The 14,830-nt window shown below is 42.7% G+C and overlaps 1 protein-coding gene across 4 annotated transcripts in view; it reads right to left on the bottom strand.

The window, feature by feature from the left end:
* The window catches only part of CHCHD3 (coiled-coil-helix-coiled-coil-helix domain containing 3), a 167,920-nt gene that overhangs the window by 23,520 nt on the left and 129,570 nt on the right, over window positions 1–14,830 (bottom strand). For all 4 annotated transcript variants that reach the window (XM_061467975.1, XM_061467976.1, XM_061467977.1 and 1 more), the window contains exon 6: window positions 9,743–9,813. In XM_061467975.1, the coding sequence (XP_061323959.1) occupies window positions 9,743–9,813 (71 nt within the window). The remainder of the gene's footprint in view (window positions 1–9,742; window positions 9,814–14,830) is intronic.

Below are 14,830 nucleotides of genomic sequence, written 5' to 3'. Positions count from 1 at the left end.
ACATCGTTGGGGGCCTTAACTAAACAGATAGCACAACCTCCTGCCATGTGCAGTGTCATGTTCTAACATGTAGAGGTAATTGGCAATTCATTCTTCACCCTGTAACCAGACAGAGGTGCGTGCTGCTTAGAGAAATCATACCATTAATGCTGCAAAACATGGCCCCTTCCAGAAAGGGAGGTTCGCTTCTGTGTGCTCCCAAGTGGGGGCTGTGAGATCTGTAGGCTTTGATCTCACAGATGGCTTGGACTCATAAAAAACGTCCTTAGGAAAGGTATTTGTAAATCTCAGCACCAGAAGATTACAAAATACAGAACAAATTAATAACAGAGACTGAGTTTAACCTTCCTGGGCTTAATACTGTAATTGGGAAATCATCTACTCGTGTTAATACAAAATCCCAACAAAGGATGCTTAAGGTATTAAAACAAGAGGCTTTAGTCCCTGAGAAGGAGCATGAAGCCAGATGTACCACTGCAGTGAAGAGTCAGTCCTCGTTGGCTGTGCGTGGCTCACGGAGCTGCAGTCAGCAGCAAGAACTGCCCTAATGAGAGCATCCATCAATTTTCAGGAAACTTGGTGGATTTCCAGCACACCAAAAGAGGGAATGTGCCAATTTAACTATTGGCCACTGATGCGTGAAGGAAGAGTTTCCCTCACTTGCTTTCATAAGGAAGACCATAAAATTACTTAACGTTTCAATGTAAGTAAATACAGAAAACCTATGGTGGGCTGAAACGTAGAACCATAGAATAGTTAGGGTTGGAAAGGACCTTAAGATCATCAACTTCCAACCCCCCTGCCATGGGCAGGGACACCTCACACTAAACCACCTCATCCAAGGCCTTGTCCAACTTGGTCTTGAGCACTGCCAGGGATGGAGCATTCACAACTTCCTTGGGCAGCCCATTCCAGTGCCTCACCACCCTAACAGGAAAGAATTTCCTCCTTAGATCCAATCTAAACTTCCCCTGTTTCAGTTTTAACCCACCACCCCTTGTCCTGTCACTACAGTCCCTAATGAAGAGTCCCTCCCCAGCATCCCTACAGGCCCCCTTCAGACACTGGAAGCTGCTATGAGGTCTCCACGCAGCTTCTCTTCTCCAGGCTCAACAGCCCCAACTCTCTCAGCCTGTCTTCATACAGGAGGTGCTCCAGTCCCTGATCATCCTCGTGGCCTCCTCTGCACTTGTTCCAACAGTTCCATGTCCTTTTTATGTTGAGGACACCAGAACTGCACACAATGCTCCAGGTGAGGTCTCACAAGAGCAGAGCAGAGGGGCAGGATCACCTCCTTCGACCTGCTGGTCACGCTCCTTTTGATGCAGCCCAGGATACGGTTGCTTTCTGGGTTGCGAGCGCACACTGAAGCCGGCTCATGTTCATTTTCTCATCCACCAACACCCCCAAGTCCTTCTCCGCAGGGCTGCTCTGAATCTCTTCTCTGCCCAACCTGTAGCTGTGCCTGGGATTGCTCCGACCCAGGTGTAGGACCTTGCACTTGGCATGGTTAAACTCCATGAGGTTGGCATCAGCCCACCTCACAAGCGTGTCAAGGTCCCTCTGGATGGCATTCCTTCCCTCCAGGGTATCAACCGAACCACACAGCTCGGTGTCATCGGCAAACTTGCTGAGGGTGCACTCAATCCCACTGTCCATGTCAGCGACAAAGATGTTGAACAAGACCGGTCCCAACACCGATCTCTGAGGGACACCACTCGTTACTGGTCTCCAGCCGGACATTGAGCCATTGACCACAACTCTTTGCGTGCGGCCATCCAGCCAGTTCTTTATCCACCGAGTGGTCCATCCATCAAATTGATGTCTCTCCAATGTAGAGACAAGGATGTCGTGTGGGACAGTGTCGAAGGCTTTGCACAAGACCAGGTAGATGACATCAACTGCTCTACCCCTGTCCATCAGTTCTGTACCCCATCATGGAAGGCCACCAAATTGGTCAGGCAGGATTTCCCCTTAGTGAAGCCATGCTGGCTGTCACCAAGCACCTTGTTGTTTTTCATGAGCATGCTGCCTTTGAACCCATCAACCAGACTCACCAGAAGAGGAAAGGGATGATCAGATAAAGAGGCATGTTTGCCCTCATGGTTATCCTACTACAACATTATCTGATAATAACTATAGAATCACTGAATGGTTTGGATTGGAAAGGATGTTAAGAGCATCCAGTTCCAACCCCAGCCACGGGCAGGGTTACCTTCCACTAGACCAAGTTGTTCAATGCCCTTTCTAACCTATCCTACTCTTCCTCCCAGAATATCTTTTGTTATTTTAATTACTAGGTCATATCAAATAAAAAATTCCTAGTCATGACTTTGTGCTTTACTGAAATTAATTTCAAGATTGCTTTCTCCATTCCAGGCCATAGAGTAGCTAACTGTGTGAGAAACTGGTGATACAGCCCAAGGGGAGCTTTAATGAATGGACCCACGACTTCTGGAAAGGAAACAAAAGGGATTATAGCAAACATGGAAAGAATTGGCTTTATTCCCTTCATTAATGTGCTAAATTATGAATAATGGATTTTTAAAGTTAATATAACTCACAAAACAATTCAATGCCTCAAACCTATTTCCTACCCAAATAAGCACATTTAAACTTCACATGACAGCTCAAATAATTCCATGAAAACACACATCCCCATGCAACCAGACTCATGATTTGGGGCTTACCAGAAAAACACACAGTTATTATGCCTGAATCCCCCTGCTCCCACTCGCTTCAGAATGAATCTGCATCTAGCTAAAAAGTGCACAATTAATATTTCATCCTGTTGAGTACTCTCATTCCTAATGGACCGTATTGATCAAAGGAAGAAAGTTAAATATCTATGTTGCTGTCGGGAAAACTAAAGTTGTCATTTATGAAATGATCACCGTTTCATAGATAAATGTACTGAATAAAGGGTTTATGGAATTTAGATATTGGGAAGCTGTTCAAAGGATATCCTCTTATAGGGGTTTGTGGGTTGCAGAGCAACTGAAACAGGGGTAACTACTGAAGCCAAAGGCCCTTCATGAAGCCAAGCTGCTGAAGCAATAGGCAGCTCTATCCAAAAGGCAGAAACACGTTAATTCTTGCCTCCTCACTCTGATTCAAAGGCATGCATAAGGCATGCATGGTGCAGAAGGTTTCACCAGTCGAGGGAATGTACTGTCAAAGCAAAATCACTCATATAAAGTAGTAGCAGAAAGTCAAACACATTGCTCGAGTGAGCTCCACCACGGCAGCCCTCAGGTAAGTCTATTGGGACAAAACACTGGCTGAAAGGAGTGAGCAAAGAGAACAGATCCTGTTTTATTCCTTTAGTATTCAAAAGGAACAGGATTTTGGATGTATGAGAGAAGTAAGAGAGACTGAAAAGATCTGTAGTCTCTTTATCAGTTTCTCTTCCTACCTGAAGCGGGTCTACGTGTTCTGAATCCAGACTGGTTTAAACCTAAACAGGGGTGACAATGACACCCACTCTGCAAAACACCATTTACACTTGGCTTGTGAAGTGCAATGCCATTAGGTAGCAGACAACAGCACTGCTGAAGCTAACGTGAGAAACTCTCACTGCCATGCCACCCTCTGCACAGTATCAGCACAACTGCCTGTGCAGCTACACCTGGGGAAACAAAAAGGGGATGGGATGGAAGAGTAGCAAGAATGAGAAATAAGGCTCTTCAAGACCTTCTGCTGTTAAGAAAAGCTCCATGGTTTAAGCTGGATGGATGGTATTTAATTCTATGCATTCCTTATAGCATGGCTTACAGACACACCAGTCTTAACACTCTTGTGTGGGATACTGTGGATAACTTGGGACCATCATCTCCAGCTGTATCATGTGAAAAAAGAATTCAGGCTAAGAAAACAGGGAGACAGGCTGAGAACATTGGGGCTGTTCAGCCTCGAGAAAAGAAGGCTGCGTGGAGACCTCAGAGCAGTTTCCAGTGTCTGAAGGGGGCTACAAGGGTGCTGGAGAGGGACTCTTCATCAGGGACTGGAGTGATAGGACAAGGGGTAATGGGTTCAAACTGAAACAGGGGAAGTTCAGGTTGGAGATAAGGCAGAAGCTCTTTCCTGTGAGGGTGCTGAGGCATGGGAACAGGGTGCCCAGAGAAGCTGCGGCTGCCCCATCCCTGGCAGTGTTCAAAGCCAGGTTGGACACAGGGGCTTGGAGCAAGCTGCTCTAGCAGAAGGTGTCCCTGCCCATGGCAGGGGGTCAGAACTGGATGAGCTTTAAGGTCCCTTCCAACCCAAACCATTCTATGATTCTATAATATGACCAGCAATAGTATCATTAGGTCAAACAACACCAAGACAATTGTTTCATGACAAAGCACTGCATGTATGTGCTATACATGTAAGAGAAAAGATTAAATCAGGATGTTTCTATTTAAAGCCCATCGTCTTTAGCTGAGCAAAGGGAGCTCAACAAGAAGGCAACAATCCTGCAGGCTCTGCCCAAGGATTTCTAAATAGCTTTCTGTTTTCTGTTACTAGAGGAACACTATAAAGTATTTAATTAACAACTTATGATCTGTACCTTTAGTTTTTAAAAGCAACTAATGTTAATTGAGGTAGCAAAAGCAACTGCTAGAAATGGGAGTTTCTCACCAGCGCATCTGCACAAGCAGAAACAAAGCAAAAACAATTTGCCTGGATATCTCCAACATGGATTTCTGTGTTATAGTAGTATGTGAGCACAACAAGATAGATATTGAAGATATCTTCATTAAGAAACTACCAATATTCCTGATATACAGATAGTGCAGAGGTGCCTTAAAAGTCACCAAATGTGCCAAACATCAGCAGCGTAACAAGAGCAGTGAAATAAACCCACATTTCTCTGGTCTCAGCCCAATGTTGCCAATAAAAACCTGATTTTCTCTTTAGCCTTTTGGGTTTTTTGGTGTCCAGAAAACTGGCATCTCTGCTTTGTGAGATTATTACATTTGAAGACCCAAGTGTCACTGTTACTCATTTTATGTGGCCTCATTACAAACTTCCTCAGCTTCACTTCCCAGTCCAAAAGAATCTTAGGTGAAACACAACTTAAACTCCTTTTATTTCTCTATGTTGACATTGAAGCATCAAACATAACCATGCTTTAAATTTTATTCCCAGTAAACGTTAATAAACCAAGCTTTGTGATACAGAAGTCACCAATTAAAGGAAGAAACTGATGGTCTGACCTTTATTCCTGTTGACTACATCCTGAATCAAACCCCCACTGAACACACTTTCAAGGCTGTAATAGCTGTTGCTTGCCTATCACTGAGCCCTGACTTCCATCGGGGAGCAGAGCAATGGAAAAGATCGAGGACAATGTGAACCATATTGACTTGACTTGCAAAACTGTTCTTAAAACATCAAACTGTGTGAAAACTGTACCATGTGAAGCAGCCTGAGCAAAGCCCAAACCAAAGGTGCTCCTCCAGTTCCCAAAAGGCATTCCTCCTGATGCAGGGTTCATGATAAAAAGTCTCGTAGTAAGAGAATGAAACTGGGGAAATTGAGATGGGATCTTATGAAGTTCATTCCTTTGAGGGTGCTGAGCCACTGGCACAGGGTGCCCAGAGAAGTTGTGGCTGCCCCATTCCTGGCAGTGCTCAAGCAACCTGCTGTAGTGGAAGGTGGCCCTGCCACGGTTGGAACTGGATGAGCTTTAAGGTCCCTTGCAACCCAAACCAAGCTAAGATTCTATGATTCGATGAATAAAGCCATCAAAATCCATAATTCAGAAACAAACACCCAAGCTTCCAGATGATGCGAAGAATCCTGCATGATTAAAACTGTCAGCGCTGGATCATTTCATCCAGGAGTCTATTGTCCGCCCTACCCTACCCTACTTGTCCTGGGTGCAGCTGTATACATAATAACATAAAATAACATTTATTTTTCTCCTTCTTAGTAGCTGGTGCAGTGCTGTGTTTTTGACTTTCAGCCTGGGAACAGTGCTGATAACACCGATGGTTTTAGTTACTGCTCAGTCATGTTTACTCTGACCAAGGACTTTGTGAGCCTCATGCTGTGCCAGGGAGGAGGGGAAGCCGGGAGGAAGCAGAGACAGGACACCTGACCCAAGCTGACCAAAGAGGTATTCCATACCACAGCACGTCATGCCCAGTATATAAACTGGGGGCAGTTACCTGGAAGGCCCAGATCACTGCTTGGGTCGGCCTGGGTATCGGTCGGTGGGTGGTGAGCGGTTGCATTCTCTTCCCTTGTTATTTCCCTTATCATTATTATTATTGGTGGTAGCCGTAGTGATTTGTGTTATAACTTAGTTACTAAACTGCTCTTATCTCAACCCATGGGAGCTACATTTGTTCATGCCCCTCCCCATCCCTCCTAGAGCAGGGGGTGAAAGAATGGAGGGAGTGAGTGAGCAGCTGCGCTGTTCTGAGTTACCAGCTGGGCTTAAACCACAACACCTACCCTACCCTATCCCATTTGACTCTATTTCAATCTACTCCATTCCATTCAGTTCTATATAAACCCTGTGTCATGATGCACAAGATCCAAAATCTGGCTCCATTGCAGACACAGGAGTTTGGAAGTGACACTGAAGGGACACACTGAAATACCAGGAAAAACCTCCCCCTTGATTTATCGTGCACAAACACCATCAAAAGGAGCAGTCAGTCCCCAAAGAGGACTTGAATTGTCTATCAGGAACTATGTTCTTATCAAGAAAACAGCAGCAAGAAGCAACTCCACACTGTCTATGGGAGAGCAGTGAAGGAGCAGAGGAATGACTAGCACTAGTGCACGGCTACAAAGTCTATTCTCTACTGTAAGAACCAAGACTCACAGAAAAGAAAGTAAAAACATTGATTGTAGGCTGAATTTGCCCCATCTCTATTCCTAAATGAATAATGAAGATGTTCCTTGGCTCTAGACATCACGAGGGAATAAAACATCGCCACTGCAGCTGCCAAATTTCCCGCTCCCAGCCCTTCAAATTAAAGACAAAAACCCACAATAGAAACACACAATTTGATTAGTAAAAGTTCAGCTCTTTGCCCAAAGCCCAGCTCTTCCTGTAATATCGCATTCTTTTCTTCTTGTGTAAACTTCTCATTAGAACAGAGACATCTTCATAATATGATAATTCTGGTTGTAATGTAACCGCGGGTAACATAACTCCTACATTAGAAAAGGCAGCATGCTCTAGTAATGTTGGTTTAATGCAATTTGTGTACTGCAGGAACTGACTGAATCTGGTCATTTAGGATTTGATCAATGTGAATTAGTGTCTTAAAGAGATGAACCATTTGATAATTCAGAATTTGATCAATGTGAATCAGGCCCTCGCAGAGATAAATCGTTTATCATGGATATTTTGGAATATCAGTCTGATCCAGGCAGCGCTGGAAAAGGTAATAACCAGGCATCAATAAGGACTGCAGACAAAATACAGAAGACCTGCCAAGCTCTGTGATACAACTTGATGTGGGATATTTGTTCTCTTCCATTTTAATGGAGCAAATTATCCCTAAAGACTGATAAAGCCCCAGCTGATGTAATTTCGGGGACTAAATGGAGGGAGGAAAATCCAGGAAATATTTAAGTAATTATCCACTTCTCTTTGCTCTTGAAAAGAAATGTGGCTTCAACAGTCGAAGAAATGCAAGTGATCTCAATAAAACTTCGCAACTAATTCCCGCCATGTTTGAACTAAAGCGAGACCGTTTCTCAGCGATACCACAATTAGATCGATTAATCTCGCACTTAGAACCTGAAATCACCCTGACACGCAGCACATGGGTTTATGCATTAACAAAATTCAGCAGTTCAACCTTATTTAATTCCCCTTTTACAGCCAATTAAACCAGCTCTTTAAACAAGCCGTGCTTGAAACTCTGTCCTCAATCCTCACATGCAATTAAACTGAACATGAGAAGTGCCTGGTGACACCAAAAGAGCATCATCTTTAGGTCTCACTAAATCATTCATCATTTACCCGTCAAGTTACGTACAAAAGGCAGCGATAAAATAACATCTGCTGAATTGCAACCTCCAATAAAAAGACATGGCATTTCAAAGGGTTTTCTATCAGGAAAACTTTGAAATGATAAAGTAGTATCGATATTTCATGCACTTTATCAAATCTCCCACAATTTATGCACATACTTCAAGTACCTTTTTCTTTTCATTACATTTTCCTCTTGTTTTTTTTTTTTTAAGGCAATGGACCAAAGCTAATCAAAAAGCTCCCAGTAATTTGTCAGGAAATTCAGCTTCAAGTGCGAAAGTAGCACAGCAATTTCAGTAATGGCATTATAGCAAAGACTAGTCAAAGAGGTGATTTCTATTGATACCTTTAATCTCTAGAAAATTAAGAAAAGACCAATCTCATCAAGTGTTAGGAATCTCCGATTCCCTGTCTAAATCCCTCACCCGTAAATACTCTTTGCTTCATGCAGATAAACTGAAAAATCCTTCAAAATGGTTTTCTTAAAGTTTTTAGACATTGCCTGAGGCCCCTGCTTTATCAACCAGCTCCATTTGTGCAAATATGAACCCCAAAGTATCTGATTTACTGAACAAATCATTAATACATTAGGGGGAAAAAAACAAACCCAAATCCATTTCTTCCATCTGGCACAGTAACTACTTAGAGCTATCAACATGTACTTAAAATCACAAGAAAAGCTTGTTTTGGAATAATGAAAACAAGATTAGGCAATAACTAGATTTCAACACCTGAAAATGCCCCGCTGCAAGAGAGGAAGGGGAGATTCCCCCTTGATGGGAACCTTATCATATGAACGACAGCAAGTAACAACGTACTGGGCTTCTTATACAGAATGGGAAACCCTCCAAATTATGCTTAAATCAGACCTCGAGTCAATGACCACCCTGTCCCTCTTGTTCAAGGAACAGGCAAATTCAGTCCTCAGTATACTCTGCACCATTAACCAGTGCAAAGACTTTATATATATACACTAGAAAATACTAAACAATTCATGATGCTAAAAGACAAAATAGTTATCTTACACTTAAGAACTTCATTGATGTCATTATCAGCAGCTCAAAAGGGCCTTTTGTTGCTCATCAAAACCCAAAACAAAACACAAACCAGAAGAAAATCCCTCCATAAATCTAAAAATCTCCACAGAATAATGCATTTTATACAGCAGATTTTGGTTACTGTAAGACTAAAAGGTTGTAAAAACTTCTCTCCGTATCCTTACTAAAATGATAAATGGAACCTTCTGCCTACCAGATGAACCAGCACAAAGGGAAGAGCCCAAGGCTAAGGGTCAGAGTCCCTTTGATCCATCAATTACTGTATCTTCATTTAACTATCCTCAGCATTAATAAAACTTATTTAATTTGACCTTCTGACCATTGTTCAGGGCAAAGGGAAGTTGCTCATTTAAATCTTTCACATCATACAAGCAGAGGGTGAATACTATTGTAATGCAAAGCTGGAGCTACATTTTTGGTGCTCCATTAGAGAAATAAAGTTAAGGAATGGATGTTCTGAATAGTTCATGCATCTTATCAAATATTAATTAATTAGTATACTAATAACCACACATCTAATTTCTATGCAGCTTATGGATACTATGCCCTGGCTTCCAAAATCTACGAAACTCTCTCATTTCAACAACCAGCACAGACTGATGAGATCTGTAATAAGAGGAAGGGGAACTGTGTTGCAATTTAATGTGGATAAGAACTCAATTAGGTGCCAGGCTCAAAAATAACTGGAGAGAAGACTTACTTGTACCGAGATGACACTTCATCAGCAGCTTTTTGGTACTGCTCCGTGGTAACTTTGTAGAACTGGGCACTCTGGAAAGTTGGAAGAAGAAAATAAATACAGATTTCATACAGTATCATTTATATACATGCTAATATCTAGTAAATAAAGCTAATTTGGATACTTATCCATTTTAATTGCTCATTAAAAACCCCCAAACCTAACCCTCAAATCAAGTACTCTACAAAGTTTCAGAGACAGAATCACACAATCATAGAATCTTTTAAGGTTGGAAAAGACCTGTAAGATCACCGAGTCCAACCATTAACCCAGCACTGACAAGTCCACCACTAAACCATGTCCCTAAGCACCGTGTCTACATGTCTTTTAGCTATGTCCATGGATGATGCCTCAATGATGTTTTATTGTGGTATTTGTTGAAATCAGTGTTTCCTCTTGGGTCTGGAAGGTTATGCAAAAGAAATGGCTCTTAGGGAGGAAACTATAAAGAGACAAGGAGTAAGAATCACATATTTAGCACTAGGTGCTGTTGGAGCTTTTCAAGCTTCTCCATTAGAAAAAAACCCAATCAAAATAGTAAATCCTTATTTCTCTGCATGTTCCTGTCTGTGTTACTTACACATATATCTCTACCTAGCTTGCATTTGACAGTCGAGTCAGTCGTCAAAGTTGTGCAATAAATTAACTACGGCTTTACTCTCTCTTTTGCTCTTTGCCTTGATAATGCCTCTTGCAGTGAGTTATTTTAATATTCCAAACTTCTAGGTCATTTCAGTCCATTTCTAATGTCAATTTTTAAAATCAGGCAGTTTCAGGACGTATTTTCATCTCACCTAAAGCCAGGAATGCCCTCCACTCGGTTCCACCAAGGCAAGACAAGAGTGAAGCATCAAGCAACAGAACTTTTCAATACTTAAAAATGGCAAAGTTTCTCAGGGATATAGGATACCGGGTGCTTTGGGATGCAGTCCTGAAAGGTAAAGGAGTCCAAGAAGGCTGGACATTCTTCAAGGAGGAAGTCTTCAAGAAACAGGAGCAGATCATCCCTGTGCACTGAAAGATGAGCCAGTGGATGTGGTTTAGTGGTGGACTTGGCAGGGTGAGGTTAATGGTTGGACTTGATGATCATAAGTATCTTTTCCAACCTAAATGATTCTATGGTTCTGTATTCAAAGAGAAATCACTGTAATGTTGTGATGCTTCATGTCTAGGTAATATATACTTGGTATTTTTCATGAGGTTTTCATGGCTTTAGCACAGTTGGACTTAAGATGTAATAACTAAGGCAACTGGCTTCACAGCTGGAGGAATAAAAGCAGCTCAAAACTTCTCTAAACCCATTTTTCAGTGGTGGGGCAAACAGGTTGTGGAGATGTATAAAGGTTTCATTGGTACTTGCAAGAACTCACCCATAGCTTTGTTACTCTTGAGTCACCTGGCATTCCATGTTAACATGGCAACAAAAATCTTCCAGTCACACTCATTACATAAAGACCATTCTGAATCCTTGTTTTAACAGCCTACCTCTTTATACCGTGGATTAAAGTTATTTATGCCACAACATTGACCTTTAAAACGTTTCACATAGAGGCATGGCACAATGCAGACCATGGAAAGCATAATTTCAATTTTATTTTGGGTAAAATAAGCAGTTTTATGTATCAAAGACGTTGATGTATGAAATAGTAACATGCCTAAAACACTGTTAGGGAATAACATATTAACCCCCCCTGTAACTGGCGAGATCAGTCTTGTAAAAGTCAAAGATGACACGGTCTTCTTATCATTGGGTTAGTAAACCTGCCCTGTATCAGTGCCAGAATATGTTATGAGAAATGCAATTAAGAAAGCCCACTACAGCAGAAACACTTGAGGGGAACTCCAAAAGAAGGCAGCTTTACGTACAAAGCTAAAAGCAAAACTCATTCTTCCTTTCCATTTGAGGATCACATCTCCTGAGGTTCTTCTCCTTCATGAATTCCCATCTTGGTACGCACAGAACTCCCTGACAAAGACTCCCAACTCCAGACACAAAATTGCATTGCAAGTCTCATATTTTACCACAAATTATAACAAATTGTGTAACATCCACCGCAGGCAAAGGTCACGCACAGATCACAAAGAACACGGTGGCCTCACCGCACCTCTGTTTCGGAGGTTCAGACCTCATCATTCATTCGCACTGGAATGGAGGTTTCCACACGTGTAATTTGGGGTCATTTATTTTTTCATAAATCATCGTTGGCCAATAAGAAAATGAAAATGAAATCCTCCTCACACCAGTGACCCCCTCGCATTTACCAATCTCAGCTGCCCAATGACAGTCACGTCCAGGTTCCCTGCATGTAGATGGAATCAATAGGTATGCGATTAGACAGCAGACTGACTACGGTGTGAGTGTGGACAGGTCACCGTTTGAGATGACGAATAGCTCTCTATCATCCTCCAGTCCCCAACCATGCTAACATTTACCATAATCTTATTTGGGCTGCGATTTATCTTTCTTTTCCCTGATCAATAAAGATGAACACAACAGTTGTAAGGATCGATTGCCATTTTTTATCATTTTCAAGCACGAAGGAGCATTTCTGACACAAAGACAATATTCTGAGGGTACTTGTTCTACTGTCTAATTGCAGCTCAAGCGATCACCTGAGCTGCTATGTATGCCATGAGGTTTTAATCCCACAGTAGAGTTGAACTACCAAGAAATCCTTTATTATCTTCACGTGTGCCATGTTTCTTGAATCAGATCTTCCTCTGAAGTTCATTCAGGCTCTTTTAGAAATATACTCTATACTCCACAGAGGAAGTTTCATTTTATAAGTCCTCTCTAATCCTCAGTAAGAGCTCAGTGGTCATTCATCTAAATAAAAAACTATAATATAGCACCGTTAACATCGTATCAGTCTCCAGATAAATACATGTATGTACCCTGTGGTACATACAGTCTGCGTATTCATGCACTGTTTAACTCAAGAGGGGAGATAAAAAGCTACGGGGTCCAATTCTCAGGTTATCAGCAGTGGCAAATGATCAGAGAGTAGCTGTATCAGGCCTGTGGATCTTCACAGTTCCAGCAGATGCTGGTTTGGCCCCAGAGTGTGCACGGATAGGGAGGACAGAGGGAAGGGAACAGAAACGACTCTTGAAGTTCTACAAGGCAAAGCGCCTTGGGTCAGTGCAATCCCAAGCACAAATACAGGGGAAGGGGAAAGAAAAGGCCTTGGGGGTGCTGCCTGATGAGAAGCTCAACATAACCTGGCAACATCAACTGGATCCCGGGCTGCATCAAAGCAGCATGAGCAGCAGGTTGAGGGAGTGGACTCTCCCCCTCTACTCCACCTTTGTGTGATACCACCTGGAGTTCCAGTTAACTCTTCAGTGTAAGTCTCCTACGCCTCTCAGTCTCACAGCATTGACACAGCACATGGTACTTGGGCCGTTCTTGCCATCTGGGCTTTGGACTGGTCAGCATGTATTTTGATAGTCCAAGAGTAACAGTTCTCAAGGGATGAGTAAACCTGAACCTTCACTAGCATTTGGGCAGCAACATCAAGTAGATAAATACACTGTGGGAAACACTGTTCTTCTCTGCCTACCCACCTGGATCTGTAGGGCACAAGGTTTTTGTAAGATAAGCAAAATCTGAGTCAGAGGAGGGAAACTATTGTATTAATATATGTGTGAACTCATGTTTTTATAGGCATATCAGTTGTTCCACTGGAGTAATAGAAGCTGAGTAGATTTTCCAAGGACTAGTAAAAACCAGAACCTACAAAGTATCCAAACTGCTTAACTCTAGCTTCCCTAAAGAAAATTCTGCAAATGCAAAGCTCCAAAGTTACCTATTAATCATCTTTTCAAATACTATAACATTGTGTTAGTTACCATACAGTTTTGTTGAAGAACCTGCAAAACTTCACGGTGTTTAATCAAGTGACATGTGTAACATTAATCTAATTGACCTGAATAGGACCTCCATGGGTTAAATTATTTGCTTAAGTGTTTATGGCCTGAAAAATCACATATAGGTTGCAACTAAATTGACTGACAAGTAGTTTTTCTATGCTTTTCAATTCACAGAATCTGTCGTGGTTTAAACCCAGTCAGGTAATTCGTTCACTCACTTCCCCCCCTTTCTTGCCCTCCCCCTGCTCTCGGAGGGATGGAGAGGAGAATCGAAAAGAATGCAACTCCCACAGGTTGAGATAAGAACAATTTAGTAACTAAGGTATAACACAGATCACTACTGCTACCACCAATGATAATAATGATAAAGGAAATAACAAGGGAAGAGAATACAACACCTCAGCACCAACCGACCGATCACTCGCCCCCCAAGCCCGACCAAGCTCCGACCGATACCTCCTCCAACCCTGCAGTCTCCCAGCCCTTCCGGCTCACTCCCAGTTACATCCTGGGCATGACGTGCTGTGGTATGGAATACCTCTTTGGTCAGTTTGGGTCAGGTGTCCTGTCTCTGCTTCCTCCTGGCTTCCCCTTCCCCCTGGCAGAGCATGAGGCTCACAAAGTCCTTGGCCAAACCAAAACATCTCTATCAGCTCTGTTCCCGAGCTGAAAGTCAAAACACTGCACTACACCAGCTACCAAGAAGGAGAAACATGACTGCTACTGCTGAACCCAGGACATTATCCACCCCTTATTCCATACCATTCACGTCATGCTCAGATCCCACATTTTCAATATACTCTTATCTTAGTGCATGGAACAGTCCCTATAAAGCTACTGAGTCCATCTGGTCCATGATGCCAGGCTCCATCTCTTGTAACAGTCTTTCAGAGCAGGAGAGACTGTGTGCAGTGTTCACACTTGTGAATAACCTGGGCAATAGTGTCCATTGTTAAGTCCACCCCTCGATCATGAGTCCATCTCTATGTTGCATCTCTGCTCTGATGGCCTGAAGTGCCATGGGCCCACCAGGCTTAAAATAATTCACTGTCCCCTTCAGCAGTTTCTGCAGCTTGTTGCTGGGGACTCCACACAGCTGCCTTCCATCTCCGATGCTTCCAAAGCACTGGAGGGGCCCAGTGGACTAGATACTTGCCCATACTGTCACACACACCC

The sequence above is a fragment of the Pezoporus flaviventris genome, unplaced genomic scaffold, assembly GCF_033815535.1.
Source record: "Pezoporus flaviventris isolate CSIRO_AGI_PZ_B2104156 unplaced genomic scaffold, CSIRO_AGI_Pfla_v1 ptg000046l, whole genome shotgun sequence".
Lineage (NCBI taxonomy): Eukaryota > Metazoa > Chordata > Aves > Psittaciformes > Psittacidae > Pezoporus > Pezoporus flaviventris.
Note: the sequence above shows the minus strand (reverse complement) of the source record. Positions and strands in the feature narration are given on the sequence as shown.